The following is a 19,797-nucleotide window of genomic DNA, read 5'->3' on the forward strand; positions in this document are numbered from 1 at the left end:
GTTCTATGCGTGGATTCAACGAAGAATTAATAAGTTAGTGAATTTTAGTGCTAAATTCTTGATCTACTTATTGGAAGCTCGGTTATATAGACCCATGGTCCCCCCCACTAGTTGAGATAATATTGTTTGTAAGACTCATGTAATTGGTTTTGATTAATCAATTATAATTCACAAGTTAGACTATGTCTATTTGTGAAATTTTCACTAAGTAAGGGCGAAATTGTAAAGAAAGAGTTAATAGGGGCATATTTGTTAATTATGATACTTTGTATGGTTCAATTAATAAATATGATAAATAACAATATTATTTAATAATTATTTATAATTATTAAATAGTTAGAATTGGAATTTAAATGGTTGAATTAGGAAATTGGCATTTTTGAGAAAATCAGATACAAAGGTGTTAAAATTGCAAAATTGCAAAAAGCAAGGCCCAGTCCACTAAGCCATGGCCGGCCACCTTTGTAGGCTTTTTAAGTTGATATTTTCATTATTTTAATGCCAAATAATTCAAACCTAACCCTAGTGGAATGCTATAAATAGATAGTGAAGGCTTCAGGAAAATTACACACTTCACATCAGAAAAACCTGAGCCTCCTCTCTCTTCTCTAGCCGCCACTCTCTCTCTCTATTCTTCCTTCATATTTCGAACCTATCCTAGTGACTAGAGTAGTGCCCACACACAGCAAGCAATACCTCAATCATAGTGAGGAAGATCGTGAAGAAAGATCATCAGCAAAGGAGATTCAGCATCAAGGATTCAGAGAAAGAGATCCAGGTTCAGATCTTGATAATACTCTGCTACAGAAAGGATTCAAGGGTTAGAGATCTGAACCGAAGGAGTCATTTAATTCTGCTGCACCCAATGTAAGGTTTCTTAAACTTTATATGTGTTTAATTTATCGTTTTAGAAAGTTCTTATTTAGGGTGTTAATAAACATACTTGTGAGTAGATCTAAGATCTTGGTAAAATAATTTCCAACAACTGGCCTCAGAGCCATGGTAATTGATTTACTTGCAAGAAATTTGGACTTTGAAACGATTGTTTGTATGTTTTTGGATGGTATCATGTTGTATTGAGTGTTATTTGATGATTGATTGATGCTTGTAAATTTTCGTGAAAAATAATTGCGATTCTGTTTCTGGAATTATTTTATTGGATAGTATGGAAAAAATTAAGCAAGTTACTTTTTTACAGAACTCAATTTCGATTTAATTTGAATTAGTTATGAATTTTTGAAGATTTGAAAAAATGGGGACTGTGCTGAAATTTTCCTGCGATCGCGAAAATTGTCCGTATAGCTCACAATTTTTTCGTTTTTCTTCGATTTTTCATGCTTTTTCATGGAATTAACTTCCGATTTTTTGTGTAGTTCTATATTTATACTATTACTATTCCTAATTCAATTCTAATTATCATTTTGAATTAATTTAATATTTTTTAAATTTAATTCAAGATATTAGTGTAATTTGAATTTGAATAGAATATCTATCTTTTGCTTAAAAAATCTATCTTATTTTAAAATTTGATTATATCTTATCCTATTTTAAATTTAAAAATAACATAACTATAATCATGTAATTTTTAAATGATATAAGATATTTTGCTAATTTTTTAAATTTTGTTATTTTATTTATTTAAATTACATTTAAAATTTGAAAAAGATATTCATTTATCTTTTCTAATTTTTTATTTAATTTATATTTATGAAATAACATTTAAAATTTAAAAGTAGTTAGCAAATATTTTTTTTTGAAATGATATTTAGGTTGGTTGAAACCTAATTTTTCAAAAATTGTAGGTTTAATTTTAAATTTAAATATTTAATTAAATTTCGAAATTTTTTAATTTTTCAATTTTTTTTTAAAATTTTCGAATTTTTTTTTAATAATTTTCGAAATTAATTATTTAATTTAAAATTAAATAAATCCTACATCCAACTATCCAACTAACCTTGTTGCAGGAGTATGTGTTTTAAGTTGTGTGTAAGTTTTCAAAACCTATTATTACTTGATTGCAAATAGCCATGGTTACCTTTTGCCAAATCTAATGATCTGATGGCTCCCTTGGTCAAGATAATAATTTGTAACAGGTATATTTACAATCTTCTTTCATCTGTGTATGACCTAGCAACATGATAGGACCCATCCAAAGTGTGCCTGTGTGAGCCTATGTGTTTAATTTTATTATAGATGCATATAGGTTGTTGTTGCTAAAATAAATTATCATAGTTCTTGATAGAATTTATTTAGGCCCATTTAGTTTTTGGGCCTATTCAATTAATAACAGTTGTTCTTATTAAGGTTAAATTCCTCTCTTTTGGGGCTTGTGTGAGAGTTGGGAGCCATAGAAGTGGGTACGACATACTGAACCCAGCCCCCCCTCACATGAACCACCCCAATTGTGAAGGCCCATTTGCCTGATTTGAATGACTGTACTAGGTTAATTACACTAGTTTAACCTAATTAAAATTGATTAGCAACATAATTAATTTCATTTATTTTGAAATTAATTTAGAAAATCATAGTTTAAAGAATTTTATATTCTAAGCTAAACTATATGTATTTTCTTGTATTTAATTAAATATAGAATTATAACCATCTAGATTCTTTCTGAAGCTTAATTTAAATTTTTCATTAAATATTCCTATTTAAGTTGATATTTAGTTATTTACAACTAACCAACTTAAATCTGAATATCTTTTGGATTTAAAATTTTAAAATTAAGTTGAGGAATTTTAGGCATTGGTTATTAAGATTCTTTAGATATTTTTTAAGTTAATATCTTTTCGAATATTAACTTAAAATGGAATATCTTCAAATTAAGTGGTTACAACTTAATTTTAAATTTAATTAAATCTGGTTTGAAAGATATTTAAGTTGATTTTTTTTTAGATTCTTCTAAAACAACTTAAACAAGATATTTTCAAATATGTTCCATTTAATATTCAAATTTATTTTTTGAATTTAATTAATAATTGAAAATTAATTAAAGTTGATTTTTTATTTAAATCAATTTTGATTTGTAATTTTTCATTATTATATTATAGAACTTGTTCGATATTTATTTGAATTTATTTTTCAAATTTAAATAATAATTGAAAATTAATTAAAGTTGATTTTTTTTAAACCAACTTTAATTTGTAATTTTTCATTATTATAATATCGAATTAAAATGATTATACAAAATACATATAATATTTTAAAAATAATGAGCTTTTAATCAAGAGACATTCGATCTCCATTGTGGGTTTTACACCGCGTTTGTTTTAGTGAGTAATCCTCCCTAATGGAGGAACGTTCATTAGCAATTTTGCACCATTTAACCTCGCATGATAAGTAGTTTGTAAGTGTTTTGTATGGTATAGATCACCCTAATGGTGGCGACCATACTTGACTTGCAAATTATGAAACAATGGTGGGAGCTCATAAGATAGAATTGTCTTGACTCTCGCCTAAACGGGACAACGCTGAATTCCAATCTTGATCGAATAAAAGGTTGCTAGAATGGTTATCATTTTAGATGAGCTGACAACTCTATTCAATGGATGATGCTTTGACTCTCGCATAAACGGGACACTGTATCAGTTTGTTGAAATAGCTTGGAAAATAAACTATGTTAGATTTAGTATTTCTATAACATATGTCATTACTTGTTATTTTCTAAATTGTGTATGAATTTATGAGCTAAAACCTTACTTCTGTTTTATTGATGTGTTGTAGTGTCATTATGAATAACCCTCACCCCGACCCTCTACTAGTTACTATCTTAGCAAAAGAACTCTATAGTGTGAAAATGCATCCTGGTAGTTGCATTAACTCGCACCTGTTGATGATGAATCTGAAGTTCCAAAAGGCAAATCTACTAGGAATTGATTTATCAAGAGAACAATGGGTCCAACTTATCCTTAATAGTCTTCCTCCGGAGTATAATGAATTTGTTATCTCTTACATGATCAACAATTCTAACTCCTCCGACATGGACAAGCTCGAAGCAGAATTACGAGCCCATGAACGGAAGTTGATTGCAATGGGTCCCCCTGGGTTTGCAATCAATAATCGAAGGAAAAGGACTAGGTATGAAGGATCTAGCAAAACTGCTTCTTCAAGTACAATTATCAGACATGATCTTCTATGTTCGAATTGTAATGAAAAGGGACATCATGAAGAACGATGTCCCAGGCTTTTAAACAATTCAAACGAAGGTAATGCTTTTGTCTTTGAATCATGTGTTTTAGAGAACGACAAATCCATCTGGATTGTTGATTCCGGGTCTACTAACCATGTATGTTCTTCACTGCAGTTGCTTGAAACTTGGGAAAATCTGCTTCCAGGAGAGTTAAAGCTTAAAGTTGGCAATGGCGAATTAGTATCGGTCAAAGCTAGAGGAAAAGCCCGCATCAAGTTTCAACAAAGATTTTTAATTTTAGAAAATGTTTTATTTATTCCAAACTTTAGTAGAAACTTGATTAGTGTCTCATGTTTGCAAACACAATCTTATATATTGAATTTTTTGAGTACAAATTGTTCAATTTCTCGTAATGGATTTCAAATATGTGTTGCTATAATGGAACAAGGGCTTTATGTTTTAAGACCGAGTACTCAAATCTCACTAAATAGTGAACTTTTCAAAGGTAGCTAGACCTAGAAACCTAAAAAGAAAAGAGATTGATAATGATGATCAAACTTATCTATGGCATTTACGTTTAGGTCATATAGGTTTTGATAGACTCAATAGGCTCAACAAAGACGGTCCATTGAAAAATGTCGTCTTAGGTGAACTGCCGATGCGAGTCCTGCCTAGAAGGAAAAATGACTAAACGTTCTTTCTCTGCAAAGGGAGAGCGTGCCAAAATCCCTCTAGGGTTAGTGCATTCCGATATCTGCGGACCTTTGAATGTCAAAGCCCGAGGTGGTTATGAGTATTTTGTCACTTTCATTGACGATTTCTCTAGATATAGTTTTCTTTACCTAATGCAAAAGAAATCTGAAACGTTTGAAAAGTTTCAGGAGTTTCATGCTTTGGCCCAAAACCAATTAGGTAAATCATTAAAGATCTTGCGAACTGATAGGGGTGGAGAATATATGGATATGTAGTTCAAAGATCATTTAATTGAACTTGGAATTGAATCCCAATACACTGCCCCAGCCACTCCACAACAAAATGGAGTTGCAGAAAGAAGAAATCGCACTCTTTTGGAAATGGTTAGGTCTATGCTGAGTTATTCAACTCTGTCTACGTCCTTCTGGGGATATGCTATACAGATGGCAAATGACATTCTAAATGTTGTTCCATCTAAAGCAGTCCCTAAGACACCCGTCGAACTTTGGAATGGTCGAACACCTAGTTTACGCCATTACAGAATTTGGGGGTGCCCTGCTCATGTCTTAAGAAAGAAAGAAGGCAAACTTGAATCACGTACCGAAGTATGCATGTTTGTCGGAAATTCTAAAGAGACTAGGGGTGGACTATTTTATAGTCACAAGGATAACAAAGTGTTTGTTTCTACAAATGCTACTTTCCTTGAAGAGAACTATATTAAAGACTACAAACCGAAAAGTAAAGTTGTTCTAGAGGAATTGCTATCAGATATAAGTCCTTCCAATGTCCCGTCCTCTTCCACTCGTGAAGAAGACAATCCCACTCCCTCAGTTGAACAAACTGAGAAATCTACTACTAAAGTTTCTGTTCAGAAGACAACCGTACCTCGTCGTAGTGGGAGGGTTTCAACAAAACTTGCTCGTTATGGCTTGGATGGTGAAATCAATATGGTCGTAGGTGACGGTATTGATGACAATCCATTAACTTATAAACAGGCAATGGCTAGTCCGCAACGGAAACGATGGTCAGCCGACATGGATTCAGAAATGGATTCCATGAAAAAGAACAAAGTCTGGGAATATGTAGACGCACCTGACGACTATCATCCGATAGGATGCAAGTGGGTTTACAAGAAGAAAAGAGGAGCTGGAGGCGAAGTCGAAACTTTTAAAGCTAGACTTGTAGCCAAGGGTTATACCCAAAGAGAAGGCGTGGACTATGAGGAAACTTTTAGTCCTGTTGCCATGCTCAAATCCATCCGAATTCTTCTCTCCATAGCTGCTACTTTCGATTATGAAATCTGGCAGATGGATGTCAAGACTGCCTTCCTTAATGGGGTACTTGAAGAAACCATCTATATGGAGCAACCAGAAGGTTATGTTCTTCTTGGGCAGGAAAAGAAAGTTTGCAAGTTAAACAGGTCTATCTATGGACTTAAGCAAGCTTCTCGCTCATGGAACAAGAGGTTTGATGAAATCATCAAGACCTACGACTTTCTTCAGAATGAAGATGAACCTTGTGTTTACCAACTCAAGGAAGACCAAATAGTAGTATTCCTGGTCCTTTATGTTGATGACATTTTGATCATTGGAAACAATGTCAAGAAAATGACTCACATCAAGGAATGGCTCAACACTCAATTCGATATGAAAGATTTGGGTGAAGCAGCCTATGTTCTTGGTATTCAGATTATCAGAAACCGGAAGAACAGATCTCTTGCTCTCTCTCAAACAACCTACATAGACAAAGTCTTAGAGAGATTCTTCATGAACAATGCCAATGGGGCAAACATGCCCTCTAGATATGGTATTCGTCTATCTAAGGAACAGTCACCGACTGATCCTCAAGAGATAGAGGACATGGCGAATATTCCCTATGCCTCTGCAGTTGGAAGTCTAATGTATGCAATGTTACGCACTAGACCTGACATCTGTTATGCTGTTGGAATCGTGAGCAAGTATCAGTCTAATCCAGGACAAGAACATTGGAATGCAGTTAAGTATATTCTGAAATACTTAAAGAGTACAAGGAATCTTGTGTTAGTCTACAAGGGTGGTGCTTTAAATCCCATAGGCTACACTGATTCAGATTTCCAGGCAAGTCTTGAAGACAGGAAATCTACATCTGGGATGGTGTTTACTCTTGGGGGTGGAGCAGTGGTTTGGAGAAGTGCTAAACAAACCGCGATATCAGACTCAACTATGGAAGCTGAATACATAGCAGCAGCCGAAGCTGCTAAAGAACTTGCCTGGCTAAGAAAGTTCTTCAACAGCATAGGAGTTGTTCCTGGAATGGAAAAGCCTCTAGTACTACTCTGTGATAACAATGGAGCAATAGCAAACAGCAAAGAACCTCGAAGCCACAAGAGAAGCAAACACATTGAAAGGAAGTATCACATTATCAGAGAATACGTGGCAAGAGGGGATGTACTAGTTGAGAAAGTTGACACAGAGGACAACCTAGCTGATCCATTTACCAAAGTCTTGGCCGTGACAGCCTTTGAAAAGTACCGTCAGAATTTAGGATTAATTGATATGTACTAATTAGTTTTATATTAGTGCAAGTGGGAGTTTGTTAGGTTTTATGCCCTAAATAAAACTCCATTTCAATGTAATCTATTTTATTCAACATCAATAAAGAAACAAAAGTATTTTTCATTCATTTGTGTATGTTTTGGTTCACTTTATCAATTGCTTGTCTATTTGATTTATAAATTCATCTTAAACCCTTTTCACATACTTGATCATGTTTATTGTGCTGTCATCACATTGGAAAGTAAACATGACTATGTGAATAAAGTTTCCTAGATTTATCAGACACAGGGTTTTACTGATATGATAATCTACAACAAGAGTTTACTTATATTTGGAGAAATACTATGTTCTTTCCAGAACATTGGTTAAAGTAAAGCTCAGGTTGGATGCATGGAGTATGCATCGGAAGGGACCGATATTGAACTTTGACTTAGATTTAATTAAACTTACCGTAAAATCTATTCAAGTCAATATCGCCAAGTTGATCCTAGATCAAATGATCTTAATCCTGTTATGATTAGGCTCAATCTTGAAAGGCTATTCGTGTTCCTTGAATTGTTAGTTAAGCCTACTTTTAGGTCAACGTACTTTTTGGGAACACGGTAGTGCAATTGAGTGGGAGCGCTAGCATAAACATGGAATTGATAGCTTCTATCTGGCAAATAGTAAGCAAAGGATGATCTCCTTCGAGCTTGACCAAACGAAAATAAATGGTGGAGATCTCATTTCACATAAGCTGAAATATCATTTATACGGGGTCAAGTGTTTTAAGGATAAAATGCATAGTAGGGTGTTACGGTAATCTAATCCCTTTACTGTGTAGATCATTCATATAAAGGATCATTGATCAAATTAGGATTATAACAATGGATAACTAATGATGTGTCTATATGGTGGAACATATAGAGCATTCTATATACTGAGAGTGCAATTCTAAGTTCTATGCGTGGACTCAACGAAGAATTAATAAGTTAGTGAATTTTAGTGCTAAATTCTTGATCTACTTATTGGAAACTCGGTTATATAGACCCATGGTCCCCCCACTAGTTGAGATAATATTGTTTGTAAGACTCATGTAATTGGTTTTGATTAATCAATTATAATTCACAAGTTAGACTATGTCTATTTGTGAAATTTTCACTAAGTAAGGGCGAAATTGTAAAGAAAGAGTTAATAGGGGCATATTTGTTAATTATGATACTTTGTATGGTTCAATTAATAAATATGATAAATGACAATATTATTTAATAATTATTTATAATTATTAAATAGTTAGAATTGGCATTTAAATGGTTGAATTAGGAAGTTGGCATTTTTGAGAAAATCAGATACAAAAGGTGTTAAAATTGCAAAATTGCAAAAAGCAAGGCCCAGTCCACTAAGCCATGGCCGGCCACCTTTGTAGGCTTTTTAAGTTGATATTTTCATTATTTTAATGCCAAATAATTCAAACCTAACCCTAGTGGAATGCTATAAATAGATAGTGAAGGCTTCAGGAAAATTACACACTTCACATCAGAAAAACCTGAGCCTCCTCTCTCTTCTCTAGCCGCCACTCTCTCTCTCTATTCTTCCTTCATATTTCGAACCTATCCTAGTGATTAGAGTAGTGCCCACACACAGCAAGCAATACCTCAATCATAGTGAGGAAGATCGTGAAGAAAGATCATCAGCAAAGGAGATTCAGCATCAAGGATTCAGAGAAAGAGATCCAGGTTCAGATCTTGATAATACTCTGCTACAGAAAGGATTCAAGGGTTAGAGATCTGAACGGAAGGAGTCATTTAATTCCGCTGCACCCAATGTAAGGTTTCTTAAACTTTATATGTGTTTAATTTATCGTTTTAGAAAGTTCTTATTTAGGGTGTTAATAAACATACTTGTGAGTAGATCTAAGATCCTGGTAAAATAATTTCCAACAGTAAACATCTCACTTCATTAAAAAGGGTTCAATTCATACGCTCAGCAACTCCATTCTGTTGTGGAGTTTTTACAACTGTCCTATGCCTAGTTATCCCATGCTCATTACAAAACCTATCAAACTCAATGTTGATGAATTCTAGACCATTATCGGTTCTAAGTGTCTTAACCTTTAAGTTTGTTTTGTTTTCCACCAAAGCTTTCCTTATCTTAAAATGTTCTAGACGTCATCTTTGGTCTCAAGTAAATAGGTCCAAACACATCTACTAAGATCATCAACAATAGATAGGACTTAGTGTTTACCTGAATGTGTTGGGATTCTACTTGGCCCCCAAAAGTCAGCATGCACATACTCTAGGACTCCCTTTGTGTTGTGAGTTGCTGTTGTAAACTTGATCTTGTGTTGCTTGCCATAAACACAAGTCTCACAGAATGGTAATGCACATGTATAAAGATTTTCAATGACTCCCTTCTTGTGCAATTCCCTCATCCCTTGTTCACTCATATGCTCGAGCCTTTAATGCCATAGCTGCATATCACTTTCTAAGCCTTTTATTGTATCTGCCTCGGCCACAGGTACAGTTTCACCCTCGAGTACATACAAGCCATGTCCTCTCTTTCCTTTCATCACAAGCATTGAACTTTTTATGATCCTTAGGCTCCCATTCAAGGACTTATAGCCATAACCTTCATGTTTCAAGGTTCCAAGTGATATCAGATTCCTCCTTAATTTTGGAATGTGCCTCACATTATGCAAAATCTTCACTTCACCATTGAATTTCCTTATAGCCACCTTACCAATTCCAACAACCCTGCAAGAAACATCATTATCCATTAGTACTCTACCACCATTATTGGTTTCTTGATAATCAAAGAAAGATTCTAAGTTGGGACACATATGATAAGTGCATCCTGAATCAAGGATCCACTCTTTACTATTATTATTTTCTGAAATAGAGAATAATATCCCATCTGAACTCCACCCATTGCTCTCAGCCACGGCTGTAGAGCCTTTTCTTTGATTTCCATGATCATTAGATTTTGAGTACTGGTTCTGGTTTTTGTTGCATCTCTTGCCATCGTAGTTGGATCGAAAACCAGATTGCGTCTTCAATTGACTACAGAATCTTTTAATGTGGCCAATCTTTCCGCATTGATAACATTGTCGATTATCTTTGATCTTTGACTTCGATCTTGATGGTGACTGGTTGTTCCTTCATGATCCTCTCTTTGGACGTCTTCCTCTTGCAAGATAGGCTTCGTCTTTCCTAGTCTCCTTCTCGAGTTGTAATTCAAAGTCCTTTGATTTTTAATGTCGCATGAACACCCTCCAACGAGATCACATCCCTTCCATACTTGATTGCTGCTTTAACTTCTTGATATTACATTAGTAATGATCTGAGCAGTATGATTGCTTGACTTTCTTCATCTACCTTGTGATTAATGTTAGCTAAACCAACAATTATTTCATTAGATTTATTAATATTATCATCTAAGGAAAGAGAAGAATTCATTCTAAACTAGTATAATCTTTCAAGAAGATTAATCTTGCTCGAGATTGATGGTGCCATGTACAGCTGCTCTAGTTTATTCCACAATCCTTTTGTAGTCTTTTCTTGGATTAGCTTTCTTCTAACTCCATTGGACAGGTACACGATGATGGTGTAGTAACCTATCTCCTCCATCTCTGCAATTTCCTCTGGCTTCTTCTCAGCCAACAACTTTTCATCCCTGAGTACCTTTGCCACATTTTGGTGCACAAGTATACCCTTCAAACTCTCTCGCTATAGTGCGAAATCCATTGATCCATCAAACTTCTCTAGCTCGAACCTTGCCATCGACATTCTCCTTCAATTTGTGTTCTTGTAGAATTCCTTGATGAATTCTTGATGAGTTCTTGGTGCGGAAGCAAGTGATCTTTGACTCTCCCTTGTTGATCGAAGAACCAAGCTCTGATTTGAAGGAAATTTAGCTTTGATACATAGGAATTAACCTCTGTAATTCCAGATTCAAGATCACACTTAAACAAACAAAAGTTAAATCAAAACAATAAATCAACAACAAAAACCAGCAAATACATAAACCGGAAAAATATGACAACAGATGAATCTAAATGACTGTCAGACACAATAACACAGAGATTTATACTGGTTCCGATGCTAAGTTCAATGTGAACTTGGTCATACTCTAGTTTGAAAGCATTGCCACCAATCTTTATTGATAATGAGAACAAGAGATATCAATCTCAGGAGCTACAAGGAAATAATCACAGCAAGTCATCCATGATGTAATCCCTCAACACTCATCAACTCACTAACCTAAGCTAACATAATCAACAATGTTGCTCAATACAATTTTCCAATCCCAGCCCTCTCTTTCTCAGATATCTCTCTCCATTTCTCACTCTAACTTCTCTCTCTTTCTGTATTGTGTCACTCTCTTATGTTTGACTTCTTTTCCACTTATTATGAAATGAGAGGAGTAGTTCTCTTTATATAGGCCAAGGGACCCAATATGCAAGTTGTCCGTTTTGATAGTTAAGTTAGTTAAAAACTAACTAACTAACCAAATCTTGGTTATTGGGGGGTTTGAGGAATAATACCACAACATCATCATCATTATTCGAAAAAACAAATAAATGAGAGCCACTTGATCATCATTAAAGAATGATGCTTTCAATATTTACAACCTAAAATGAAGCTTATTTAATATATCTCAAAAGCGTATACTTATATTAGTTTAATATATGCAACTAATTTGGAAGATAAATTTCAATCAAGGATTAAAGGATTAAAAATAAATAAGCATAGGGGCCAACAACTAATTGAAACAAGATTACATTGGATACATAATGAACAAAAAACACTAAATAAGTCAACTCCTTAGCCTAAATGAATCAACAAAAATATATACTTATTTGAAAAAAGGGCTTTTTGTTAATATTGATTTATATATTACTTTTTTCTTGTGCTGTAAGTTATTTGTAAAATCTCGAATCCTTGCATCAACTCTTGCCGAAAACCCGACCTGTGTTGACTTCTTAGAATTGTCTTGCTCTCTCTGCCACATCACACTGTCAGCAACATCCTTGTTGCAGTGTTTCATCTCCTGAAGCACATGATCATCCATGGGACAGAACAATCTTTGGATGACAATGTGGAAAAAGTAAGGAAGAAGAGAAACAACCACAGCCAGCAATGTGACCAACCAATACAATGGTGAAGTTCCTAGAGACTCCACCAAGAGGCGAAATCCTCCTTTCGAGTAGGGAGGAGAGAGTGCACCATACACAAACAAGAAAATGTACCAAAACAAGATACTTCCCCATATGAAAAGGTGTTGGATCCAAGTGAAGTGGCTGATGATGAGAGATATTTGGCAGTTTACTGTCCATATTATACAGGTGTATGTGATGGCACCTAGGTGTGTGAGATCAGCAACAAATCCGTTCTCTTGAAAGGCTTGCGGACAGAGGATGTAGATGTTGGCAAGGAAGATGACAAGAGAAGAAACGACGCCGTTTAGAATCCAACCAATGATTCGACTCCATGTGAAATGTATGTTCTTTTGTCCTTGTTGGTAAAGAGCTGGAAACTGTTTTGTACATAAAGAAGATATAGAAACTTCATTACTAGACTTGTATGATAATATTCTCATGTCCAATCATGGCTTCATTAAGTTTAGATGTGAAATAAGGGAGCTAAAAGTTTGGAAGAAAATGGACAATTTCTCTTTACCTGAAGGCAGACTTCTGATGAAACATCTTGCTCAAGGACTCCTAATGATATAACTGGCAAAGAAGTCAAGATCACATTGAACAATGTCATGTACCAATTATCATATAAGACTTCCCCAGAGAAACTTGTGTATAGTTCAAAGTAGAAGAGAGTGAGGCCAAATGCAATGTTCTTGTATACGAAATAGAGAATCTGCATTAGTAGAGAGAGAGATGTTAAATTTATATTAGGACTCCAGAAAAATAGAGACGTTGTTGATGAAGATATATTAGAAATAGTAACAACTCACCATTTTGGAAATTCTCTTGTAACACCAGTGACCATGAACTATTATTAGTCTCCCTAAAAACCGGAATTGAGGCAATGAGAAGTCACTGGCCATTACTGCCTGAAATTCAAATTTCATGAAAATGGAATTATTTGAGGATGCATCACTTATATCATTTATCATATTCCAGAAAGAAATTGAATACAAGCAGGTCAAAGCTGAATATGATAACATACTATACATTTTGAGTATAGGGATAACAATCTATATGAATATGAAATATCATTATAGAAATATTTTTTTAAGAAAATTTTAGGTTCCTTCATCATATTCCTTGCAGTACAAGTACTCAAAATACACGAGTTGATGTTATAGCTTGAAGAAAATTACTACAATGGGATAAAGAAGATTGACTAACAATGTCACCTTTAGAGGAAGATCATCATACCTGCATTCCTTCCATACCACTAATTCCAACTCCAATATCAGCTTCTTGAATCATACCAACATCATTAGCTCCATCACCAATTGCCAAGATTGTCTTTCCAGTATGTTCCTTTACTAATCTAGTAATCTGTAAAAATGTCAACTCATTAAACTTGAAATATAAAGTATAACTCAATTAAACTAAGCTTTATAATATGCAATCATTTCTTGTAATATAGATTGTAAGGTCAACTCAATTCTTGAAATATGATCTATATCATGTAAAGTTTGACTCAATTAAACTTGAAACAAATAGTGAAATCATTGAAAGGTTAAAATTGCATTATGCTGAGCTCTGATATAGTGCCACATAATCTTTTTACTTTACCACAAAAATTGAATATCATAGACATACCAAAGCTTTCTGTTTTGGAGAAACCCGGCAGCATATGACAGAGGCACACATAACTGCCAATTGTAAGAAATGATGCTTAACATCACTTTTCAAAGCAACCTCAAGAGCTTTTCCATCAACCACCAAAGCCAAGGGTGAACATTGATTATTTTCTTTTGCCATGACTCGATAAAAACTATCAAGTTGGTGTAAAATGTCTTCTTTCATAGCCTGAAAACTAGAAAGACAAAATTTGTAATCACCAACTCCACATTTATTTGAATCTGTAATGAAGCACATATTATACCAAAAAGTTATTCTTTATAGAATAGTTTTAACCCGACCATATCACCCAAAAAAATGTCTATGGTCTTTCAAAGGATTATAAGTGAAAGAAAGTAAGATTTTGTGATGTTAGAAGTCCATTGAGAGGTCTTTGGAAGAGAATTGAAATATTACAATGCAAAATAAGCATATGATGGATTATTATCTTAAGCAAATTTTCACCTTTAATTGGCCATTTCTTTCAGTTTCATTGCTCAAACTCAAATGCAATTGTTTCATATCCTGTCGAAGTAAACTGCATGCGAATCTGCCAGCATGGGAAATTCAGCAAACAAGAAACAAAACAAAAAAATGAGCAACACCTTCAGTTCATCTTTAAATTGCAATAATTAAGCCTGTTTGACTTGAAACTAAAAGTTATCCTCACCCTATATTTATTGCTGTTTCCTTCTTATCCCCAGTGAGCAGCCATATTTTAATCCCTGCTTGGGCAAGTTTATCTATACATTCTGGAACCTGATGTGTATAAAGAAAAAGAAAATGAACATTTTATCCTAACTATGTATAACATACATTGTTTAAAATTGATATATGTCCTTAGAAGGGAAATTATGTTATCATAAAAATATAATGTTGTTCAAGAAGATCTCATCTCTGATTCCATGTCTGTTATCTTATTGATTCATAGAATAACCTTAATAATCTCACATGAATTTAAAATCCATATATATTTTAGATCAATTTCTACAAATTCATTCGAATACATTTATTTGAATAATATATACTAGAAAGAAATATAAGATTTGAGAAAAATATACATCTTATAAGAGATTACCCCTTTCTGTAGCTTGTCTTCAATAGCAGCAACTCCTAACAAAGTCAGATCTTTTTCAATCACTTCAGATGCTTTCTCTAGTAACTCATCTCTTTCAGGACCGATTGTTGTCTTTGCTTGTGTAAATATTTTGTTCCAATTTTCATACTCAGACACATCAAGTAGTCGATAAGCGAAAGCTAGAGTTCGAAAACCATCTTCTGCGTAGCTTGAAAGGTGTATAGTTGTTTCCTCTTGATATTTCCTACCATGGTCTCCCAGCTTATCAAAGATGATACTGAAATGTAAGATATCAAATAAATTAAAGAGGCTAAAAATCAAAATATTTCCTTTTGTCTAAAATATTAAAAAGGGAGAAGAAACAAAAATATATAAAATTTTTAACATCAATGGCAAAGGCATACCTATCTGCACCTTTGCAAAGTAGAAAGATTTTCCCATCTTCATTGCTGACTATAACAGACATTCTCTTCCTTGAACTACTGAACTCCAATAGATTTAAAAGCTTATATTCCCTGAAATTAACCTTCCATTAAATGTCTAGGCACTATAAAATCCAAAAATAAGAAAGTAAGAGGATAATCTTTACCTAGTGACTTTCTTTCTAGAAGAAGGATCCAACTCCTTGAGCTGTATTATGGATTGAGTTCTTTGAAAAAATTGGAATCCGAATTCCTGCGAAGCAATTAGGAAGGCTACTTCTTCTGGTGACTCAGCCTCATACTTGAGCCTATTACTATTTTCATCTTCAACAGGTATTCCTGTGTGACACAAAGCCATGACTCTGAAGAACATTGTTACATCATCCATATTGGAGCTATGAATCCATTTTTTGTTCATAATTCTATCATCCCAAAAGTTGAAACCCTTGAGATTTGATACTTTGGATAAAGAAGGCATTCCTGCGTTTTCTTTACTTGGATTTCCATTACTCTTTTTTTGGCCACCTAAAAACTCCATTTCAGTTCCAATATCAGCAATTGAGAAGTCAAATTTTTCAAATCTTTGGCTTCTTGTAGTGTCAAAATCATCTATACTAAACTGAAAAGCCTCAATTTCAATTCTTCTGGATGCTTCAAGATCAACCTCATTTGTATCACCCCCATATGAAACTCCTGCAATTGAGCATTTCCTAAACTCCATCTGATTACATGTCAAAGTCCCTGTCTTATCAGAAAGTATCATTTCTACTTGGCCTAGTTCTTCATTCAAATTAGAAGTTCGAGCATGAACTGAGTTGCAAGACACTTCATCATACATCTCCATATCCTTATTGATTAACATGGCTTGTAAAACTTTAACAACTTCAATGGATACATAAAGAGAAATAGGGATTAAGTAGCCATACAATATGAGTGCTCTTAAAAACTGAAGTAAACCAGACACCATAAGCTTTGATGGTCTGAAAAGCAGTTCATCAATGTCAGTGTGACCTTGTTCTAAACGAAGGTACCACCATTTAACCATCTCAGACTTCAGAAGCCAAGAAAAACCAAATGCAGTCATCAATGAAATCAAAAGCAGCAATGAAAACAGAACATATATAACATGATCCATCTTTCTCTCAATTTTGCTTCTCTTAGATGGAACCATGGTTGAGTTTCTTACTGCTTTTGTGTCTTTTCCAGTAAAGATCACAACACCATAGATATAATCAGTGTTTCGAAGCTTCGAATCCCTCAAGAGAAGTTGGTAAGGGGACAAGGAAAATGACTCATTTTTGAACTCCAAGTTCCCAACAAAAGTATAGAGTTGAGGATTTGGATCCTCACAACGAATCATGGCTCGAAAATGGCTGAATTCTTGGTCTTTGTCCAAGCATAGTGTTGCTTCTAAGCATCTTTTGACTTTGAGATTGGTCTCTCCATCAAGGTTCATGGTCTCTACATAACAAATTCCATCCTCAAAGCTTGATGATAACAAGAGAATATCACATGGGAAGTATTCATCTTTGTTTACTTTAACAATGTCTCCTACGCTCACTTCTTTCCATGCTTTGTTAACAAATGTACCTCCTCCAATGTGAGCCTCTACTGCTCTTGAGTTCACATTAATATCCTTCAATGACAGAATTTAAAGGAAAACAGTCGTTTTATAAATTAAATACAAGTTGAAATAATAAATAAATAAGGATCAATACATGTCACACTAATACCAAAGCTTAGATAATATACAATGACAAACAGACAAAGATTTGTATATGATATACATAAATCTTATTGTAGGAAACTTCTACCATGGTAGTCTTCTAAAAAAAATTGACCATCGGTTATATAGCAGACAATCTGTCGTTTTCTAAAAAAAAAATTCTAACATCATTTGCAGTTAAATTTCGATGCACTAAATTATTTAAAATTTCTAAATATTAGTAGGAAATCTATAACTAACACCATCATGTAAAAACAATTAAGTTTAGAACTATCCAAATACTAAAAACACAAAGAATACACCAGTAATCTTATTGTAGGGGACTAAAAAAATATTTCTATTATTGTATAAATGATATGTAATGTATACAATCAAGAACACAATGTGGACCTGAGGAATATGATAAACGCTGTACTGATTAGTGATCAATTCCTGAACAAGTTATGATAAATATAGAATGTTATGTCATTATGTAGAATGTTATGTCATTAGACCAATTAAAAAGTTTTTTTAAAAAAGCCGTTTTCACATAATAGGCAATAATTTTTTTTTAATTTTTATAAAACCTTATTTTCACTAAAAACGGGTACCTTTTTCCCCCACTTTATCAAAATGTATCTTTGAGTTTTATTAATTCTATATAAATATTTAAACCAATTTTTAAAGGGAAAAAGACAAAATTAACTCTTTATATAAATACAATATAAATATTTTGGTTACAAAAAAGCTCAAGCATAACCCCTCATGAACTCTTGAAAGGGACAATCTTAATACATATTTTCATTTGATGACATTGAAAATCTCAAAACAGGTCGAAAATACATGTCTCATTACAGAAATTGTTTAAAAAAAGCAATGTCACCTGGAAATTTTCACAAATATCTTAAGAGCATTCTTATTGGACCTAGCACCTTCTAGATGTGTCGTCTTGCAATTGGTTAGCGATACTCCATAAAATTATTATATTAAACTATATGGGACGCGATACTTAATTGCACCAATAGCAATATAGACACGTAGGAGGGTGCTAGGCACCAGTGGTACCATTTAGCATCTCTCATATCTTAAATAGACGCTCAAGATCTGAACCCCAACAAAAAAAAACACCACTTTGAATCATTAAAATTTGCTGATTCAGGTAATATTAATGTGACACCTACAAAGTAAAATTAATGTAAAATAAAAGTATTAATTAATTACCTGTAAGAATCTGTGCCAATCTTCGACAGCCTCTTTGAGCATACTAACTCCAACCACGAAAACCAAAGGAGCGATCAAACTAACGGCGTCAAACGGAGTAAACGGCGTTAGGGACAGAGCCGCGGCCAAAAGAAAGTAGAGATTGGCCACTCGCCGAAACTGTTCGAACAAGGCCTTGGGAAGGAAGCTAACGACATTGTATTTCGTCGTGGACAAGTCGTTTTTACCGTACTTGTACGGCTTCACACTGTGCCGTTGAGGTTCGTTGCAGAAGACTAGCCTCGAAAACCCCGGATTACAGCAACTCAAACCGACAAACGAGTTGTCGTTTTCTTCTTTTGCCAAAGGTCTAGTGCATGATGAGAAGGAGTAGAGTTTGCTCCACTTTATCTTCTTAGTACTGTTGTTATTTCTCTTGGTTAAGGTTGAAGATGATCCTGCCATTGATGATTTTATATGATCATGATCCAGATTGTAATGATTACACTATAAAGTAAGTTAGCTTATATATATATATTGATGTTTTTTATGAGAGTGTTGACTGTTTGAGTAAACTACGGTTTTAGAAATGGGGTTGTTAATATTATACACATATATATACATTGGTTTAATAAATAATGGTTGTTGGACGTTAATAAAAATATGGAGAGTTATAATAATTAATTATAAAGTAGCTTAGATGTAGTACTGTCTTTTTGTGTACCTTTTTTTAATATGTATATACTTTTTTAAAGAATAAAAAATTGATAACATGATATGATCCGGCTTTCTGGCTTTGTTTGAGTTCGTACAATAAAAAGAGAGAATGAGAAACTTCCAATGTGTGAAGGTTTATTTCAACTTTTCTTCGATCATATAATAAAGCAGGCCAAGCATTATTATGTAATATGTATAGTAATTTGAACGCGTAAAATCACGATATTCTCATATAGAATTTCAAGGTGCATGGTTTCAATTCAAAACAATCAGCTTACCTTATACTATTATTAGACCAGTTATATAACGCATTATATACTTTTCATACAATAATAATTTGTATTTAATAAATTACTGCTATAAAATAATATAATATAAAACTACAACATTAAAAAAGTCTTCCAATGGTTTCGGAGCTACGAAACTAACAGGGAAGTGCAGTCCCTTCATGGGAAGGGTCCAGTCGACGATCTCCGGCGTCTGTGTTCTTGATTCTGGCTCGTTTTTTCTGCGATTTCTTGAGTTGAGGTAC

At 33.8% G+C, this 19,797-nt stretch overlaps 1 protein-coding gene across 1 annotated transcript; it reads right to left on the reverse strand.

Moving 5' to 3' along the window:
- Nucleotides 1-12,044: 12,044 nt before the first annotated feature.
- On the reverse strand, nt 12,045-19,013 carry LOC115697167 (probable phospholipid-transporting ATPase 4). The gene is made up of 11 exons (XM_030624080.2): nt 18,570-19,013; nt 15,811-17,279; nt 15,626-15,736; nt 15,222-15,498; nt 14,814-14,902; nt 14,609-14,693; nt 14,123-14,332; nt 13,730-13,855; nt 13,303-13,401; nt 13,014-13,205; nt 12,045-12,870 (listed from the first exon to the last, which is right to left on the reverse strand). The coding sequence occupies exons 1-11, from the start codon at nt 19,011-19,013 to the stop codon at nt 12,190-12,192; spliced, it is 3,783 nt and encodes a 1,260-aa protein (XP_030479940.1). The 3' UTR covers nt 12,045-12,189.
- Between the last annotated feature and the right edge of the window lie 784 nt (nt 19,014-19,797).

Source organism: Cannabis sativa, chromosome 7, assembly GCF_029168945.1.
Source record: "Cannabis sativa cultivar Pink pepper isolate KNU-18-1 chromosome 7, ASM2916894v1, whole genome shotgun sequence".
Lineage (NCBI taxonomy): Eukaryota > Viridiplantae > Streptophyta > Magnoliopsida > Rosales > Cannabaceae > Cannabis > Cannabis sativa.

Coding starts and splice junctions, on each gene's coding strand:
- LOC115697167 (XM_030624080.2), bottom strand. CDS start 19,013: ATGGCAGGATCATCTTCAACCTTAACCAAGAGAAATAACAACAGTACT. Junction 14,903..15,221: donor AAGACAAGCTACAGAAAGGG/GTAATCTCTTAT, acceptor TATACACATCAG/GTTCCAGAATGTATAGATAA. Junction 13,856..14,122: donor CTCCAAAACAGAAAGCTTTG/GTATGTCTATGA, acceptor ACATTTTTACAG/ATTACTAGATTAGTAAAGGA.